This window comes from Haemorhous mexicanus, chromosome 1 (genome assembly GCF_027477595.1).
Source record: "Haemorhous mexicanus isolate bHaeMex1 chromosome 1, bHaeMex1.pri, whole genome shotgun sequence".
In the NCBI taxonomy this organism is placed as follows: Eukaryota; Metazoa; Chordata; class Aves; order Passeriformes; family Fringillidae; genus Haemorhous; species Haemorhous mexicanus.
The window spans coordinates 23646818-23665066 of record NC_082341.1 but is presented as its reverse complement, the minus strand read 5'-3'; the positions used below and the strand labels follow the sequence as shown (position 1 = coordinate 23665066).

The 18249-nt window shown below is 38.9% G+C and overlaps 1 protein-coding gene across 3 annotated transcripts in view; it reads left to right on the top strand.

Moving 5' to 3' along the window:
- Positions 1-18249, top strand: part of CDK6 (cyclin dependent kinase 6) — a 135531-nt gene that overhangs the window by 102999 nt on the left and 14283 nt on the right. For all 3 annotated transcript variants that reach the window (XM_059843274.1, XM_059843285.1, XM_059843279.1), the window contains exons 6-7: positions 13557-13607; positions 17442-17577. In XM_059843274.1, the coding sequence (XP_059699257.1) occupies positions 13557-13607; positions 17442-17577 (187 nt within the window). The remainder of the gene's footprint in view (positions 1-13556; positions 13608-17441; positions 17578-18249) is intronic.

The following is an 18249-nucleotide window of genomic DNA, read 5'->3' as shown; positions in this document are numbered from 1 at the left end:
AGCAGAAACATCTGGATCTGAGCTATGCTGGGCACAGCTTCTGGCCAGTTGCTGTGAAGACCTCTGTGTCCTCTGGAGCATCTCCAAGACAAGTTCATACCTGCGATAAGCCCGAGCGGCCTCAGGGCAGCTTTGGTGGGATCCCCAGCTGCAGATTGTTTTTAGCAGTCTCTCCACTAGCCAGAGAACAGGAGAGAAGCAGAGCAATGTCATCCATGCCCCTTGCTCTCTAGCCTGAAGAGGGATAGCCAGCTGTACACTGCCCAAAGACTTTCTGTTTGAAAGGGTCTCCTGGCTCTTTCACACAGCTTCCCTCTGCAGGAACTTGGCTGGGAGAGACTTTGCTTTTTGCCTAGAGTTTGGCTGGGGGAACCTCTGTGTACTTTCGTTTGACTCGTAATACAACTAAACATTGTTTTTATTTACTTTTCTCTTTCATAGGAAAATGGCTACAAAACGGTATTTAAATTCCTGGGATCCTTTCCTGGACACTGGTGCACTCTGGAGAGGAGGGAAAAAGACTAGACTTTAGCTGTGATTCATTTGCTGAGCTCCCCAGTGTGGGAGGTTTTTTTCCAAATTGAGTGTCTAGTCAGACATTTTGATCCAGGCAGCCTTTACTGAATTTTCTGTATTTGATTGTCCAGATAAGAAGTCTAATAACTGGCTACCATTGGTCAGTCATAAAGACAATATGTACTAGTTGAGAAGTATATAGGACTAATCTGTCTCATATTTGAGTTTTTCAACAACTTCAGATTAGCACTTCTCCATATGTATTGGTCACCAAGGCTGTTAAATGTTGTTTATATCTAATAAAACCCCATAAATGTGCATGAGAGAAGTGGACAGCAGACCTAAAGGAGCAGACATACTCTGGAGTTTAAAAACAGCTAAGAATAGCTGAGCAAAACATAATAGCTTTCTGAGACATTGTGCTGTTTTCTACCAAGTAAATAAATGGCTTTGAGAGAAGACCTCAAAATGTCAATGAGAAAGCAAGTTTGATATTTAGATTTCTGGAAAGCGATTTCTCCAAAGAAATCATGGTGCCCAAAGGCAGCTCCCCACTATCTCTGTGGAAAAGCTTACTATATTGCAGGGTTGAGACCACTGGAGAGAACTTGCCAGCAGATATCAAAGACCTAGGTAGAGTCCCAGCTTGGTGAGGAAGGGAGGTGGCCACAGCCTCTCCTGCCTGTATGTGCCACTGCCACAGAGCAGCTCATGTTACCCACGTGTAGCTGGAGCTGCCATTGCCATCAGGGGCCTGGTGTTGGCAGGATACAGCTCACCCTGAGTCACAGCAATTCCTGTCGCTTCTTCCTTTGAAGCCATAGTTTGCCTTGTGATATGAAAGCACGTGTTGTTGCCTTGCTTCTGATTATTGTTTGCACATGGCCTGTGGCACTGCCATTGCATTTGCTTGCTTGCTCTGCCTGACCTGCTGGCCCTGTGCGAGTGAGTCCATGTGAGACAGAGCCACCATGGTGTGCTGACTGCTAGAGGCAGAGCCAGGGTTTGACAAGCTCTTGGTGTCAGCGTGTGACCTGCCTGGCTGTTCTCTTGTGCTTGTGGCATGCTTCATTTTGCAGTCTTTTAGGAGCCATCCGTCTGGCATGGTCAAACCATGTGACTTCTTCCAGAAACTCATGCATAATCTGCTCTGCTTTCCTTTTATAGATGCACTGAATGAATTCCGTCCAGATGCAACTCTTAAGACAAACTCTGAGAAAGTATTTCTTCTTCTTCTTAAATATTCTCCATATTTGTAGCTTCTCTCCTAACATATTGAAGTTTGCCAGTAGTAAGTGCTTTTGGAATATAGACATTTGTCAAATACGAATTTCATCCAAGGGATTACTTCATTTCCACGCATTTATTCAACTGAACTGGAGTAAATTGGCATGAAGATTCAGTTACTATTGATTTTCACTGAGTTTGAATCAGTTACCTAAAGGTACATGACTCAATGAGCTATATCATCCAGAATTTCACCGACTACAGTGAATTATCAGATCTTTTTTATTAGATTATGTCCATGAAACAGGTTTTATGATAATGTCAGTACAGCATACGCACTGTTCTACACAATTTAATAATTTTTTAAGTGCTCTTTATATCCAAATAATTTGGGAGCAAGCTTTCAGCATCTAAAGAAGTATACATAGCAGGAGATCTTTGTGTAATGTTTCTATCTGTAGCTGTTAAATTAATCCTGTTTGGCAGTGATGAATCATACTGTGCTGCTGTAAGAATGAAGGTACTCAGTTAAACCCTAGATCTCATCAGACCATTAGCAGTGAAAGAGTACATGTACAGAGTCAGAACCGTATTCTGGGTGGGTGTCCTACCCACTCAAGCACAGAAGCAGACTTGTTTGCTTCTCTCCTGCCCTGGAATCATTTTTCCATTCCTGTGAAGTAATTGCAAAAGGAGAGGTAGGTGATGCTCATCTCCTGGATCTTCTAAGAGTTTGATTTTGAGGGCATTTTTCCCCCAAAGTGTGAGGGAATTTAAAGAGGGCCTAGACTTTTTAGCAAACCCTTAATTTTTGGCAAACATGCCAGCCACAACTGTATGAAAAGCAAGGCATAAAATGGCTTACCACAGGAGGAGGCTTTTACTTGATTATTCACTTGCTCCAGAAGAGGATTCTGTTTTTTTCTTTAATTCTGAAGAAATTAGGTTGGGTTTTTTCAGAAATGACAGCCATCTCCATCTGGATCTTGAGGAACTCCTTGTAGTGGACATAAAGGTGGTGAACACTGTGGTAATGTGGGACAGAAGAGTTCAAGATATGGGTGATTCAGGGAGCTGCATGTGCTCAGTATTTCAGAGACTGAGGGAATGTTCATTTTGTAAAGATGGAGTTGCATGCTTTTCCCATTAAAATGATGTCAAAAACCAATAGAGCTGTCCCACAGACAACACAAAAGGCTTATGGTTCAGTAACGGCAAAGCAGAGATAATAGCATAGAAATTGTTGCAAAAAAAAAAAAAATTGGGGAGCCTGGTAACGCACAAATCTACACCACAAAATGTACTGCAGTTGCAGAGGGGAGGGTGGCATCTGAGCAGTGCCATCACCTGGGAGTTAGGTTTTTAGTTTTGTCTTTAATATAAAAATTAACTTACTCTTTCTTTTGGTCAGGATTCAAGTGGGGGGGGGGGGGGGGGAATCTTATGTGAAATCACTAAAAGCTGAACAGGATAAATAACCAGAGAGCTCCCAACAGGTGAACTCAGATTACTATGGACTGTCTTGGGCCAGTGAATGTAAACCTCACAGCTTCTCTGGCCTGAGTAGAGTGTATTGCATGGGACAAAGTTTTGCTTAGGGCAAAGTTGTAGCTAGTTTAACTGGCCTTTGAAAACTGTATCAGTTTTCCTTGCACAGTTGCTCTACAAAACTTTCTACCTTAAATATTTATCTCAAGCTTTTCTGCAGGTGTTTATCGATTCACTGTGAGCCAGCACAGCTGCTAAAAATTAAAGTATTTTCTTCACACCATCCTTCTAATCCACTTTCATGTCTTTTGACACTCAGACTCAGCAGCTGGGGAAAAAGGTTGAAATTGAAATTTAACCTCTGCTCACATAACAGTTAGCCATTTAGTAGTGAAATGTTTTCCCTGCCTTTCTTGTCTGAAGGGTTATAATCCATTTACAGAATTTTTTCCTGACCAAAGGTGTTTTATTACAGATGAGGGTGATGGGACATATTAGTTGTGGGTGGGCACAGTTCTGATGTTTCAAGTTTATCTGAAAATTTAGAGAGGCTTAGAGCAACAGGTGCCATTAACACCTAGTATGGGAGCAAATGAAGTGATCACAGATCAAAACATGTACTTGACACCACACAGGAGCAGCTGAAGCCCAGATGGAAAGAAAACCCAAGGATTCTCTCTCTAAATGTTTAATGTTTTACCAGAAGGGGGGAAAAAAATCACTTTTCCTTAGATTTTATTCTGTGTTGAGAATTTCAAGTTTTAGATTGTGAGAACATCTTTGAATTCTATATTTCCCCTCAAACATGGAAATTTGCCATCTCTTGAAGCTCCCTTTTCTGAAGTCTCACAGAGTGCCCATGTGCAGCCTCCATTACCTCATTGTCACTCTGTCACTGTACTACTGCAGATGACAGAAAAGCTTGACTTAGAGAATTTTTGTGATGCTCTTATAGTCAGATACTTGCTTTTTTGCCTTATTCTTCCCAGTTCTAGAGTCTCTTTTTGGGGTTTTTTTCAAAGTTAGACTAGTAATTTAGTCACATAGATGTACCATTTTTTGTGGTTCTCATAATGGTGAAAATAAATCATCATTTGTGGCATTATCCTTTCACATTATTTTGTGTTAAGTGTTTGGAGTATAAGCTCTTTATCCATTGAGTAAACTTTCGTCTGTGAAGCTCATTGCTTAGCATTGCTAAGATAGAGATGAAGCCCAAGAAAACCTGGGAGCACATACTTGGCTGTTAATTTACTCAGTATCTTTGGGGAGAGCAGATGAACCAGTGTGTAGACTGGTGTATGCGTTCATAACTTTCTTTTCCCTTTGATAAGGAAGAATCTCAGGTCAGGGTTTGTTTCCTTTGGGCAATAGTTATGTGTGCATAGTCTTTCACCTGATACAAGAATGGTAACTAGGTTAGACATTTGGTTTAAAAAAAATTATTCCATGAGAAGTCAACCTAATGGCACAAAACCTATTAGCCTAAAGCTGTGCTGTGAAAGCAATCTGAATGAAAATATTTCCAGTTTGTGGAACATTACTGAAATTTAATGAGAGGGCCTCAGACTTTAAAACCTGTTCTGTATCCATCCCCTTGATTAAGACTACTCCAGCATTAGAGGCACTCTCAAGCAAAGCCCATTTTGAAAGGGGTTTTTACACCAGTAAATATGGTAAATGTCAAGGGATGAGCTTTCTTGAAGTCGTGTCGGCATTTCAAGAAAAATTGTAGAACCACAAAAAAATTAATTAATTCTGTATCTCTGAAAACTCTGATTTGAAAAGATTTTCACGGTGAAATTTCATACGGGATAAAGGAGCAGATACTTGATGTAGAAGACTGCTTTAATTTCATTTAATTGTAATTGATAAAGACTAGGAACAGACTGAAACTCCTCTTGCTTACCTTGAAGTTTGGTCTTTTGCCGTGACATAGGTGTTCTAAAACCATTTCTTCAAAATACGGGATTTAAAAAGCATATTCAATCTGGCTAAAATGTGTCATTTTGCAGTGCTGTCTGCTACATTTTTAAGTGAGGAGTAAATTATGAGTTAAATTAAAGAAGAGGTGAAAAACAGCTCTGACATGTTCTGGAGGGAGGATACAGATCTGTTCGAGGAAAATATGGGCAAATTTGTTCACAGGCGTGAGGTTCTCTGCACACACACACACACACACACACACACAGCCTATTCAGTGTCCTGCACACTGAATTGCACCATTGCTTGCTTGAATGAACAGGAGAGTGAGGAGCCCTCTTGGCTCCTACCCTTCCACATAGGACAGCCTTTATCTAATCCATACCTCAGTTACTGCCTTCAAACCCCACAACTGAGTTGCACAAGAAGGGCAAAGCTGTGTGACCATTTTAAAGAGTGCACGTTTAAAACAGGGATGTGAAAGAAGTTCATGAAAGAGAAGAGAATGCATTGAACTAAATAAGTGATTATGGGAAGACCATGACCATAGTGTCTGTGTCATATCAGTATTTTTTTCAGGCTGCTTTCAAAAGGCAGAAGCCAGAAGTTTAGTTATGTCATTTCTGTATAATGTCATTTATGTATTATTTAGTTATGTCGAATTTCAAACTGCTGATGGACAAGTAGATGTAATTTAACTGTGCACAGTGATGAGGTGGGTGTTTAATACACAGTTTACTTATTGCTGATAGAACTGTCAGTAAAAACAAAAGGAATGCCTCTTTTTCCACACTGAGCAGAGACTTTTTTTTCCCTTGCCTTTTTCCAAGGTCAGTTGTGTATGTATTTACAGAATTTTCTTCAAATGTTGCCACAGTTTTCAAGGTGCCACTATTATATCATGCTTCCTGAGCTGAGATAACAACCCTTAAAGCCCCAGTGAAATAAACCTACAAATCTTGCGGGGAAACAAATGTCCACAGATAAGAGAACTGTGACGTGCGTGATGAGAGAGTAAGTGAAGGACGTTCAACCTATCAAGGCTCTTCTATTTCAAAAAATAATGTTCAGTGATGAGTTCTGAAGCAGTTCTGCCCAGGAACAAATGAGATCTGCCTGTGTTATAGCATATTCTGGTCAAAGATCATATCTATACTTATCTTGCTTTTGGGAACTTTATATGTGTGGGTGTGTGTATATGTGTACACATATATATAATCTATGTATCCTTCTCTTGAAGCATGATTTTTATTTCTTAATAAAGGCTTCAAAGCAGATCTCAGATGGCTTGAACCTGGGGTCATTGATGTCTGTGGAAAAGCTCCCTTTTATGTCAGTGGTGGGGGACAAGGCCCATCATTCTGTCCGAAGGCCAGCAGGGGCTGTGCTTACCTGGAAGGTATCAAGCAAATTTTAAGCACCCAGAAAAAGATTTCCTTTGCCATTTCTTAAGGAAGCTTTGAAGATGGTTATATTTTCTCTTACTTAGGGAGATTGTTATGTATATTGGATATACTTCACTCTAGACAGTAGGCTGGCCCTGCTTTGGTCATAAAGCTCTACATGGTGCCTCTGTTTGGTTTCCCTTTTACTAACATTTCCCTTTCAGTTATGCATGCAAAGAGAACATCTAAAGTTGGGTCCTTCCTTGCTGGCTTGTATCTGCACCCAGCTCTGAAAGCTCTTGGTTTGCTTCTTCAAGAAAGAGACCCCATATGTTTCTTATGAACTAGACCAGATGTACATTTGGGGGTCAGAATATTATCTTTATTCCTAGAATTAATTGCTTCATTTTGAATAGCAATAGGGAGCAAATTCAACACGCTACAGAACTGGAATTTTGCAAAACTACCACTTTTTTAATGTGCTTCTGTGTACGGGGTGACAGGAGAAACTCCAGGGAAAATAATAATTGTTGTAGGTTTTGATGCATTAGATCTGGTTCTAATAATAGTTTAGTACTGACATAGCCCCATCTTAGAGCTCTTATTCACAGTTGTGATACTATCAAGCTTGAAGAATGATAGATTTTTGAATGAAAGAAATGGGGCTTTTAAAGACTAAAATGAGAAACTCAAGATGGCTGATCTGGTTTCTGTCAGTTTTTAGCTGAAGAGTGTTTCCTCAGTCATAATGTTTATCTGTGTCATCTTTCTTCTTACATATTGGAGGAGAGAAGTTTTGTAAAAGTTTTGAGCAATTTATGATCAAGTATAATAACCTCTACATGAAGTAACTTCTTTCTATGCAGTGTCTGGCACCCACCCACACAGAGATACTATTAAAGGGAAAGGAGAGAGAGAAGTACAAGAAAATGTTAGGTTTAAAATGAGAACTCTGAATTACACAACAGCTGAGCAAGTCACTTTTGACTGGAAGTGAGTAACTGTCCAGAGGGTGAAATCTTGTCAGCATAGCCTGTTTTCAGACTAAAGTTTCATATTGCACCTTATTCATCTTACATACCAGAAGGCCAGTGATCTTCGTCTTTAAAAGGTGATGCTTTTTTTTTTTTTTTTTTTGCTTTATTTTCTCTTTTCATACCTGTAGTACAGACTTGTGCAGGCAATTTGTCAAAGAGAAACAGTGGTAGCAACAAGAATGGCTAGGAATCAGCTCAGAAATAATCCCTCTGAATAAAGGTTTCCACAGGACAGTCCAGATCATGTTATTTCTAGTCATCTCATAATTTCAGTTTTAGGTCATGTATGGCTTTAATCCTTAAAATGAAAATATTTTCTTCATAACGAGTAACTAAGAATCTGACAAAATTATTTACTAGCTATTCACATTTTGTAATATGAAAAGAAAAAACCCATCCCATCCTTTTAATATATCTCTGACTATATAATTTGGCAGATTTCCCATGGCATGATGCAGGATTCCTTGGCAAATGTTACTTGGCTGTAGCTTTTTTAGATTCTTCACCATCACTTTATTGCTCTTACACACACAGACATACAAACTCCTTAGACTTAACTGCTACAACCCAATCAGATTCTAAAATTTCATGTACAACTTCCATGTACCCTCATTATACCATTTCTCTTTACATTTTTTTCTTCATTATGTCAAATATTCATGGACATTCAACACCTCCCTCATTTTGTATAATGCCTTCAAAGCTGCAATTACATATTCTGAATTCACTGCTCTTCTTCCCAAAACAACTTCTCAGCATCTTCTCAACCAGAGTGTCTAAGCCCTGCTTGCCCAAAAATTAAGTTGTACCCTTTCCACCCATGACATTTTTCTCATTTTAGGGAGTTTTTGTAGGACTTCCCTGAGTACACATGGATCACCAATATACAGGCTTTTCACTAAGAATATTGTATATATTCAAGTTAGTAATTAAGAGATTATCCTTATCATTTTTCTGTGATAACAAGGAAGGGGATGGAATTCCTAACTTCTGTTGTCACAATGAGCAAATGGACTAGCAGAAAGAATCTAGGTAGTTATTTTGTATGTTATTTCTTACATTTATTTCTTACATATCTGGAAAGATACTAGGCTTGTCTAGCTTCGGAAGTGCTTGTGTTGGCAATTCCAGGACTATCATGAGAGCTCTGTAATATGTTTTGGTTAGAAAGTGAATTTCTTACCTTTTTTCATTCATCAATACATTCTTTCTTCATGTGACCTTTCTTCCATATGTCCATTTTACCAATGTCAGAAATGGAAAGATAGTTTCCAATCAGAATGTCACTAATTAGTTTAAAATGTCAGTCACTGTCAAGAAACCTGCAGAAGTCTTTTCCTGTGCTGCAATACATGTGGTTTTTTAGTTTTTTTTCTTGTGTCTGCATTATAGACGTCTGCATTATATATTTGACTAGAACAGTGCTTATCAGTATCTAATTCCAATTTTTATGAAAATTCTAACTTTCCGTATGAAAAACTTTAGATTATCTTTGCTTTGTAGACCAAAGACTGAAAATAAAAGAAGTTACATCTAGAAGTAATGTGGCTGGTTTACAGTTAAAACTCATTTATCTCTTGCATGTCATTGTATTGTCATTGTATACAATACTTTAAAAATTGCTTTGGCATGTCTGTAGAGTTGCACCAGGGAAAATTCTTTCGTGGAGACTTGCTTAGGAAATGTTTATATCTCAGTTTTTACTGAGTAGTGCAGACATGAAACACAATGTCTGTGAAATAAAGAACTCAACTTTTCCGACAGTATTGTCCAGTTCAGATAGAAAGAATATTCAGTGAAGGTGAAAGTCGTCATGAGCACGAGCAAAAGCTGAGCTAAGGCATGGACAAGAGAAAAAGAGCCTGAAGTTGGTAAATGGTTAAATCTACTTTGTTCAGCTGTATATAAGTATGAGAGCCTTTTGGCTAGAAAACTAATGGTGCAAGCCCTTTTAAACTATAAGCAGATGGTAGCATTTCGGGATTTGTAGGTTTTCCATTGCAACCTTACGTTGTGATCTGTATTTTTATTTCTGTGCTGTCAAAGAATCGCAGAATGGTTGAGATTGGAAGGACCTCTGGGTATATCATCTGGTCCAAGCCCAGGCAGGATCACCTAGAACTGGTTGTCCAGGACCATCTGCAGGTGGCTTTTGAATATCTCCAAGGTGGGAGGGTCCACAGCCTCTTCAAGGTAGTGCTTGGTCGCCCCCACAGTAAAAAAAAAAAAAGTTTCTTTGTGATCAGAGGGTGTTCCTGTGCTTCTGCTTTCACAGTGCAGACTCATAGCTAATATCCATTTAATTGTGCAGCTGCACATTTTGTACCTGAGGAGCTAAGATACTTGCTTATTGGCTCAGGAGGGGTTTCTGTTAGGAGGACAGCATAAGCAATACAATGCCTCCATCATATCTTCTAGTCTGTCAGCTAAGGGCATGACATGAAAAGGCTTTTCCTCCATACAGTGGGCATCATTCCAGAGGCAGTGGATAATGGTCTCGCTTCAAAGCCAGGAGGAGGAGTAGCCAAACAAGATGGACACTTGCATATTCCCTGTAACGTTTTCCTTGCTCTTTTGCCCTGAAAAATCAAAGAAGCAACAACCAACAAATGTGGGAACCATCTGAGACCCCTTGAGCAAACAGGGAAATTAAATGTCACAGGTGCACTCCAAATCTTCTTGCCCTATCTTCCCTACGTGGTGTGTGTTCCATAACAACAATGGTTTTGGAGCCTTCAGAGCATAGATTTTGTAGCAAGCAAAGTCAGGGATGTTTGAGAGGATTGAGGAACCACACAAAAGGCAAGTACATCTCCATGGATAGTTCTTTCATCCATGAGAATGTCCCTCTTTCCTGAGATACGTGTACTCACAGATTTTAGGTGTTTTTTGAAGCCAGAGGGCAGACTCACATCCCCTGCCACAGGACGCAAACCCAGCTCCGTGCCTTTTCAGAAATAAAAAAGAAGGAATTTTTCAAAATCAGGCTCCAGAGTTTAACCAATCTTACCCAGATTATGATTGCAGAGAGGAGAACATAATCTCAAGAAAGAACTTCTGGATCAAGCTTGCATAAATAAACCTCAGGGAGTGAGTGGGTGTATGAGTCAAATGAAAGATACCAAGAACAAAGGTGAAATTTTACTTTTCTGTGGCTGCTGAGTGTTCTCAATTCAAAGGTGGTGGGACAGCTGATGTCCACCTTTAGGAATCTTTTAAGTGTCTTGACGTGAAAGTTTTTATGTGACTCACAGCTGTCAAATCATTACAAAAGAGTAATTAGTGCCAAAATGTGAAATGAGAGCTTCATACAGCTGCTGATTAGGTGAATCTATTTCCCCAATCATCCATCCAATATTCCAATTGAACCTCGAGCCAAAATTCGTGAGGCAAATTTCATTATACTAGTGGTGCCTAACCTGGAGTTGGCATCCTGTTGTAGTCATGATGGTGGGATGGATAGGAGGCGAAAGATGAACTAATAACACTTAATTTTGATGAAATATCAAAGTATGTTGGAAGGTCACCTGTGTTGTGTTGCATAATTATACTTTCAAAAGAATTTAAATTCTTGCTTCAGCCCTTAGTGAATTTGAGACAGCAGCAATGATGGGAAAAACCTTCCTTAAAAATCCCAAGAATTGTACTTGTTCTGGCATGACACTGCCTAAGGTGATTTGCAAACAAGGCTGCCATTGCCAGGCTTTCACATTAATGCAAGGTTCAGCATTCATTTTAAAACATTAAATCAGCTTTCCATTTGCATAGATATGATTATTTGAATGTGTAGATTCTGTTAGCTTAAAGGGCCCCAATAATCTAATGCTGGAGCTGAAATTAAATATTCAAAGTAGCTATATGTTAATAATTTCAAGCAGTAGTTCCAAAAAATGTCTCTGCTTGACTTTGGGAGATACAGAGTGTGTCTGCTGCCACAAGCAATGCTAGGATTGTAGATATTGAGTGTTCTGAAAATCAGGCTCAAAGCTTAGGGCAGAAGTAGATGCTCCTGTCTGAGTGGGTTAAGCTTTGGGTTTTTGTAGAAGCCAGTATTGCTATATACCTTAAAGCTTAAACCCAGAAATCCCAAAGTATGAGTTGCAATGGTCTTGTCTAAGTGGCTACAGTTAGTAAATATCATGTGTATCTGGGAAGCAAAAAAAAATCCTGTTATTTATGATTTATTCACAATCAGACTAAATAAAGCCCTTTATGGACAAGTAACAGCTACCACATTTTACTTCATCAGATCAAATCTCATGTCAGATGGTTTCAAATCAGGTTTGATTAATTTGTTCTCTCAATGTCTCTGCACAAAGCAGTTTGGAGTATAAGTTGATATGACATGACCTGAATGGCAGCACACAAGAAGGAGGTAAAATGCATGTTTAGTTCATCAAAGAACAGCATGTCTGCCATTTCACTACATTTTCTTGATGGTCCAGATTTCAGCAGAGATTGTTATGTCTAAGAATGTCACAGTGCTCTGTGTCCACTTACTGTATTTGGAATGGACCCACAAGACACGCAGTGACATGGAGCTCTGGTGCCTTTGTGATAATGTCAAGATGGAAAGTGCCGCTTCTCAGTATGAACTCACAGTTAGCAAAAGGAGATCCAGATCCTACACCTGCTCCTGCATATGGGCAGGGAGAGGGGAAGGACCATAGCTGACTACTCCCTGTTCTCCAGTCTGGATGGGAGAGATCTTCTCCTGTGAAAAGCAGCAGTGAAATGGTGCCTTTGGCTGCCAGAGGTGTCATGGACAGGAGTATGTGTGGAGAGGCATGGAATGGGTGTTCCTCCATAACCAAAGGCTGCCAGTGGAAGCAGGGGGTTATGCACTGTCTGTCAAGTCACTGTGTCTCAGCTGAACAGTTCTAGAAACTGTAACCACGAGTTTACAACATACTCTACTTACAGATCCAGAAGAGAGGGCAGCCTAGCTATCAGTCAACCCAAGTTACTATCTCAGTTTGCAGTGTGTGTGAGTTGTGTTTCTTGGAGTAATCTACCATTTGTTGAACCAAAGTGGTACACAACATCTGTGGCCTGATCTTCACAGATCCCTTGTTCTTGGCTGGATCCTTATTCATCTGTCAGTAAAATGTTGGAATATCTTGGGAGTTTCAACATAAAATTGCACTGTTGTTCAACACAAAGCTGACAATACGGCCATACTGCCGTACAAATCAGAATTTCATATTTTACATTGGCATTGTGGGGTGATAGCATCTTGTACATGATGAGTGAAAATATTTTAAATGGCACTTTGAAAAGAAAAAGTGTGTCTGAAAGTATTTTTAGTCACTGTTTTTTTTTTCTTGAAAGTCTTTGGACATTCAGCCTAACAATTTGTTTCTTTCCTGAATGTATCTTTATTTATGCAGCAGAAGTATTCCTCTACTTCAAGGTAAATTCTGTACTGTTTCACACCCCATTGTTTACAGACCTTCATGAATCCATTGTCATTTATTTGACCCCTTAAACCTAGGAGCACATTTCCAATATACAGTATCCAAGAAATTTAAATTTCAATTTATTTTCATAATAATTAATCTCTAACGTTATTATGTTTTAATGAATTGCATGACATTCACTCTGTTTTTGTCTCTCTTAGCAGCTATTTTAGTGTTCTTTGTAATGAAAATGATTTTGTTAATGATAAAATTCATAGGAAAGTATAAGTTGAGGGAAGATTATGTCATTCATGCCAAAGGGCACAATTAAATTTTCAAAAGTAGTGTATTCAAAAATATGTGTCATCTGTCCCCTTTTGTTACCAGTTTTAGTAGAAACTTGAAAGGTTCGCTTGCAGACTGGAAAAAGCATGGAAGCAGAAGATAGCAGAAGACGAAGCCTCAAAACCCCCCCCACGTTTTCACCCTACATTGGCAACTGGCAGTGACAGTTATATAAATTATATAAATTATAAAATTCAAGCAAGTCACATCCTAAAAACATTTTTTTATTTTTTCAGACCACTCTTCCGTGGAAATTCAGATGTTGATCAACTAGGAAAAATCTTTGAGTAAGTAATAACTAATTGCCTTATGTCAGTATCTGTTTAACATTGAAACCCTATGAGATTTCTTTGCCGTGTTTTTATGCAATAATGTGACTAGAATTTCCATATTTCCTATTGCTATGGCATGCAATATGATATTTCTGTGTATTTTGTGTCAGAATGGAAGGAGGAAGCTACATGGAATATAGTTCTGCAAAACTGTTAGCCATCATCAGGAAGTTAGGAGACTTCTGGGTTTGGGCTTTTGAAGTCTCTTTAACATACTATGCATGTACCATTCATACATGTTCATAAACAGTTAAGTGCAAGAGATTCTCTTCATGTAAACAAACACAGGGGTTTTTTTTCATTTTTTTCTTCGTGCATTGCAGAAAACAACATTAGAATACATTAAAAGCTGAAATCTCTAAGATCATTACCAACATCATCTTTGCAGAAAAGACTTCCAAACATAAAAAAATATGTTAGCTTTTAAAATTTATTGTGTAGCCTGTTAACAGTCCATATTTTGGTCTGGAAGGTAACTGTGAGAACTGAGGAATATCAGCATTTTAATATGTGCTTTCTCAGAGATGATTTTATTTTAAAACCATTTTACAGTTCTAGGAGTTTGTATTTTTCAGATACATCAAGTATGTTAAGGAGGCAGGTAGACTCTAAACTCTCTGAGGTGTAATACTTCTCATCCAAAATTCAGTTACTGATATTACCAATATGATAATTAAGTTGGATTATATTACTTTTCCTTGTAAAAACTCTTCAGACTGAGGAACATCTTTGCATTTTTAAGAGGCCTGTAAATTTAAGATCTGATATACGTATCATGTAGGTAGGAAATCAAAACCACATAGAGCTGGTTCCAGTCCAGAGGGTGAATGCCTGTTTGCCTCTGCACCTCTGTCTTCCCTTTGTGTATGGAGGGGCTGCAGGGATCCAGGGATCTGGATGAAAAAAGGAGTAGATAGCACAGAGAGAGTGAGAGAAGTATTATTCCAAAATGTTATTTTCTTGAAGATATCCTAAAGAGAAGATAGTGAAATTTCTAAGAAAAGCTTAAACTGAACAAATAATGAATTTCTCTGTTTAATCCTGTTTCCAGTTCTCAAATCATAACAGATCTGTTTCTAAACATTTTCATTATTCAGTGTGGGGTTTCTAAATTACAGGTCTTGATTTCACACAGTTGACTTCCCTTTCCTGCATACCATACCATGAGTATGTGACTCACTTGTGTGGTTAATTTGTCATGCGCTAAATAGCTCTTCCTGCCCAATCCAGAAAAATCTGTCCTTACAGTTTACTTTTTCTTCTTCTGCCAAAACTACTACTTTAGTCCTGCAATATTCTGCTTTATTAAATGAAGACAGCTTTGATACATACAACATATTTTACAATTAAAAAAGACATAACTGTGATTTCTTCCATTTGTAACATTTAAAGGGAAAATGAAAATTAACTGGGCTAGGATTAAATGCGTAGCTGCTAGTGGCAGTCTCCAACAGGGATCTTTCCATCCCTAGGGGCTGAGATTACCTGTGCAGAAAAGAATTCACTAAGAAAAGAAAATGCTGTGCTAAATTTAGAAGAAATTCCTTATTGCACATCTACTTAAAGAGAAAGTTTGGGTTTGCTTCTTTCGTACAGTTCTTCCTAAATAGTTGAGAAGTTTCTGTCTTGGATTCTGAGGGGTTATGCCAAATAGTGTTTGTGTTTTCACAGCTGGAGAACCCCCTACAGTCAGGCCCAGCTCTTGTAGGAGAGTTGTTTCTTTCTGCAGTAGTGACTCATTCTAGAGATCAGTTTGGACAGAAGGAAGTTTCGGGATTTCTGTGCAGTCTAGATTGATGTATTCTTTCAGATATGGTGCTGTGGTCTGCCTTTGCTTTTCATGTGCATTGTGATTTGTGTCAGTAAAATTCCACTGTGTATGAGAGTAAATCCCCCATACATGGCTCAAAACGTTTTCTTGCTTTTCTGGTACACCACCAGCTTGTGGCATATCCTCATAGATTTCAGGCTGAACTGGAATGGTTTGAACAGGCTTGTCTCCCATTGTGATCAATGGGAGTGGAAAGTACTCAGCATTTCTCAAGACCAGGCCTGAACCTTTGGCAGGAGGTGAAACTTTCCCAAGCTACTCCCGAACTTAGTCACTGAAATGGTGATGCTACCGAACCATTAGAGTGGGAGCAGCTCCTCAGACATTCATTATTAAGGGGTTTTGAGTACTACATGTGTGTAACAAAAAATGTCTCTCCTTTGCACTCTGTCTTGTCCAGCCCAGCCCTCTCTGACAGGTTTCTTGTCAGTAGCTCTGCCTGTGCCTGTGCTTATTTTGCCCCGATCCCGCTCTGCCGTGCAGTCGTACAAAACAGTGGGACTAACCTCACACATTGGAGTGACAGGTTAAATGTCACTGTTATTTAAAATATTCAACTCTCCCTTCCTCGATGCTATTTGTATTATATTTAATATGGGACCAGATCCTGACATATCTAATCAAAAGCCTTGAACTGCCGTGGCCAGGGAGGCTGTCCTGCAGCCACACTGCACTCGATAAATGGGAAGTGTGATTTCTCATACGGCTTCAGCTTAGCATTTCCCAAGAGCTGTGCTATGTCCAGATGTAGTAGGATTTAATTGTCCTGAGACTGTAATTGCTTTGCCCTTCCAACCATGCTGGTTTTTGAGGACATATTAATTTTCAGAGGTATTTTAGGAAAGCCAAATTACAATCTAAAATCCACATAGGTAGAGTTGGGGTAATTCCATTATGTTTGCTGAGGTAACCTATGAATTACCTCCATGTGGCTGGCCCACGGCCTCACCCAGTCTAGTGACAAACTCAGTGAGAAAAAAGGTCAATGCTGCTCCCTAGTGGCACTGGCCTTTGTGCAAACCCAAGTATTCAGCGACATCGTTTTTCTGTTCTTTCTTGTCTTACCCTGCCAGTGTTTCCATTGAAAATCTCAGTTTTACAAGTTATAAAAATTTATTTTCCCTGAAACCAAACAAGTAATGTATGAGCTTTTTCAGAATTTCCACCAGAAACTGTTTTTCAGCCCCACAAATATAAACATCAGACTAAAATGTGAAATGTATGAGACATAATTCTTTGTTGGTGGTTTACCTATTTAATTTATTTGAGTTTTAGAACTCAGCACGATTATTTAATAAGTATAAATATCTTATAGAATTTAAAGAATAAAGAAATAAAATACTTTAAGAAATTAAAATATTCTTTTTAAGAGTAAAGAGAAGCTAAAATACTATTGAAAGCAAAACCACAAAGATCCTCAAGTGCCTTTCCATTTCTAAATTGAGACTTTAAAACCTGTATTGTGAAGCAAATAAATTGTTTAAATTTGGGCAACAATTACTGCACAGAGCTTTGAAGCATTATGAAACATCCCTTTTATTGCCTTACCCTCATCTTGACCCACACTCTTCTCTCAGTCCCTATTCTTGTGAAAAAAGATTCTTGCACGCAATTCCCCTTTGAAACTTACTGCTTTTAATCATCCTGGAGTGACATATGTTGCACCATCCAGTCAAGAGCTAAACAACTTTTTTTCTAAAGCACTCAGTCTTTTTTTCAATAAAAAGACAGAAAACTGAGAGGCCAGAAAATTGTGCTACCCACAAAATTATTTCAACCAAGCACATTGAGGGCCTATGTTTATCAGCTTCTATTCACAGACATTATTGCACTACTGTACAATTAAGCATTTAAGCTCATTTAAACTAAAATACTTATGAAATGCCACTCAGTGTAACCAATATGAAGGGAAAACTGCATAAATGTTCAGACCTAACATTATGTTTTTCATTTTGCAGTGTAATTGGACTCCCAGAAGAAGAGGACTGGCCTAATGATGTTGCCCTTCCAAGAAATGCTTTTACTTCCAGACCCGCACAACCTATTGAAAAATTTGTACCAGATATCGATGAAGTAGGCAAAGACTTGCTTCTTGTGAGTTTCCATTTGTTGTTCCCTGCCTCACATGACTGGTGCCTCCCACTGTGCATGCAACTTGCCAAGAAAAAATGAAGTTTCCATTTAACAGAGTTAGTTAAAAAAAGGTCAAAAAATTGATAAGATAATTTGTGTTAATCTGTGAAATGGCTCTACCATTTTTGTGCTATAGTGGACCCCGTATAAAGCAGGAAGTAGGCTGCAGTGGCAGATTACATCTGCTAGCCTTCTACTGAATGCTGAAAACTTTACACTTGGAATTCACCAGTTATTGCCAATTGCAAATGGGAAGGCTGAACAGAAGCAAAAGAATTGGGCTGGTGCAGCTCTTTCCATCATTGTTATAGATACATTAGAAATCCCAGTCCTGAAATTCAGTCTTGAAATGGAATATAGGGAATGACCTTGCATCAGTTTGCTTCATGCTGTGCTTGTTGAAATCTAGTTAAATTTGTTCTCTAGAAGTCTTCTAAAGATCTTGATTCATGTGAGCTAGGTAGAGTGCAGTTCTTGAAAGACTTGATGCATCTCTTCAGGAGCTGCTGTCTCTGGCCAAGGTTATCTCAACAGCAGAAGGTCCCTGCAGTGTCCTCATGACAGCAGCTCCCAGCTGCAGAAAGCTGGACATTTGAAATGGCAAGGGAGAAACACTGCTATGAGAAAAATCTG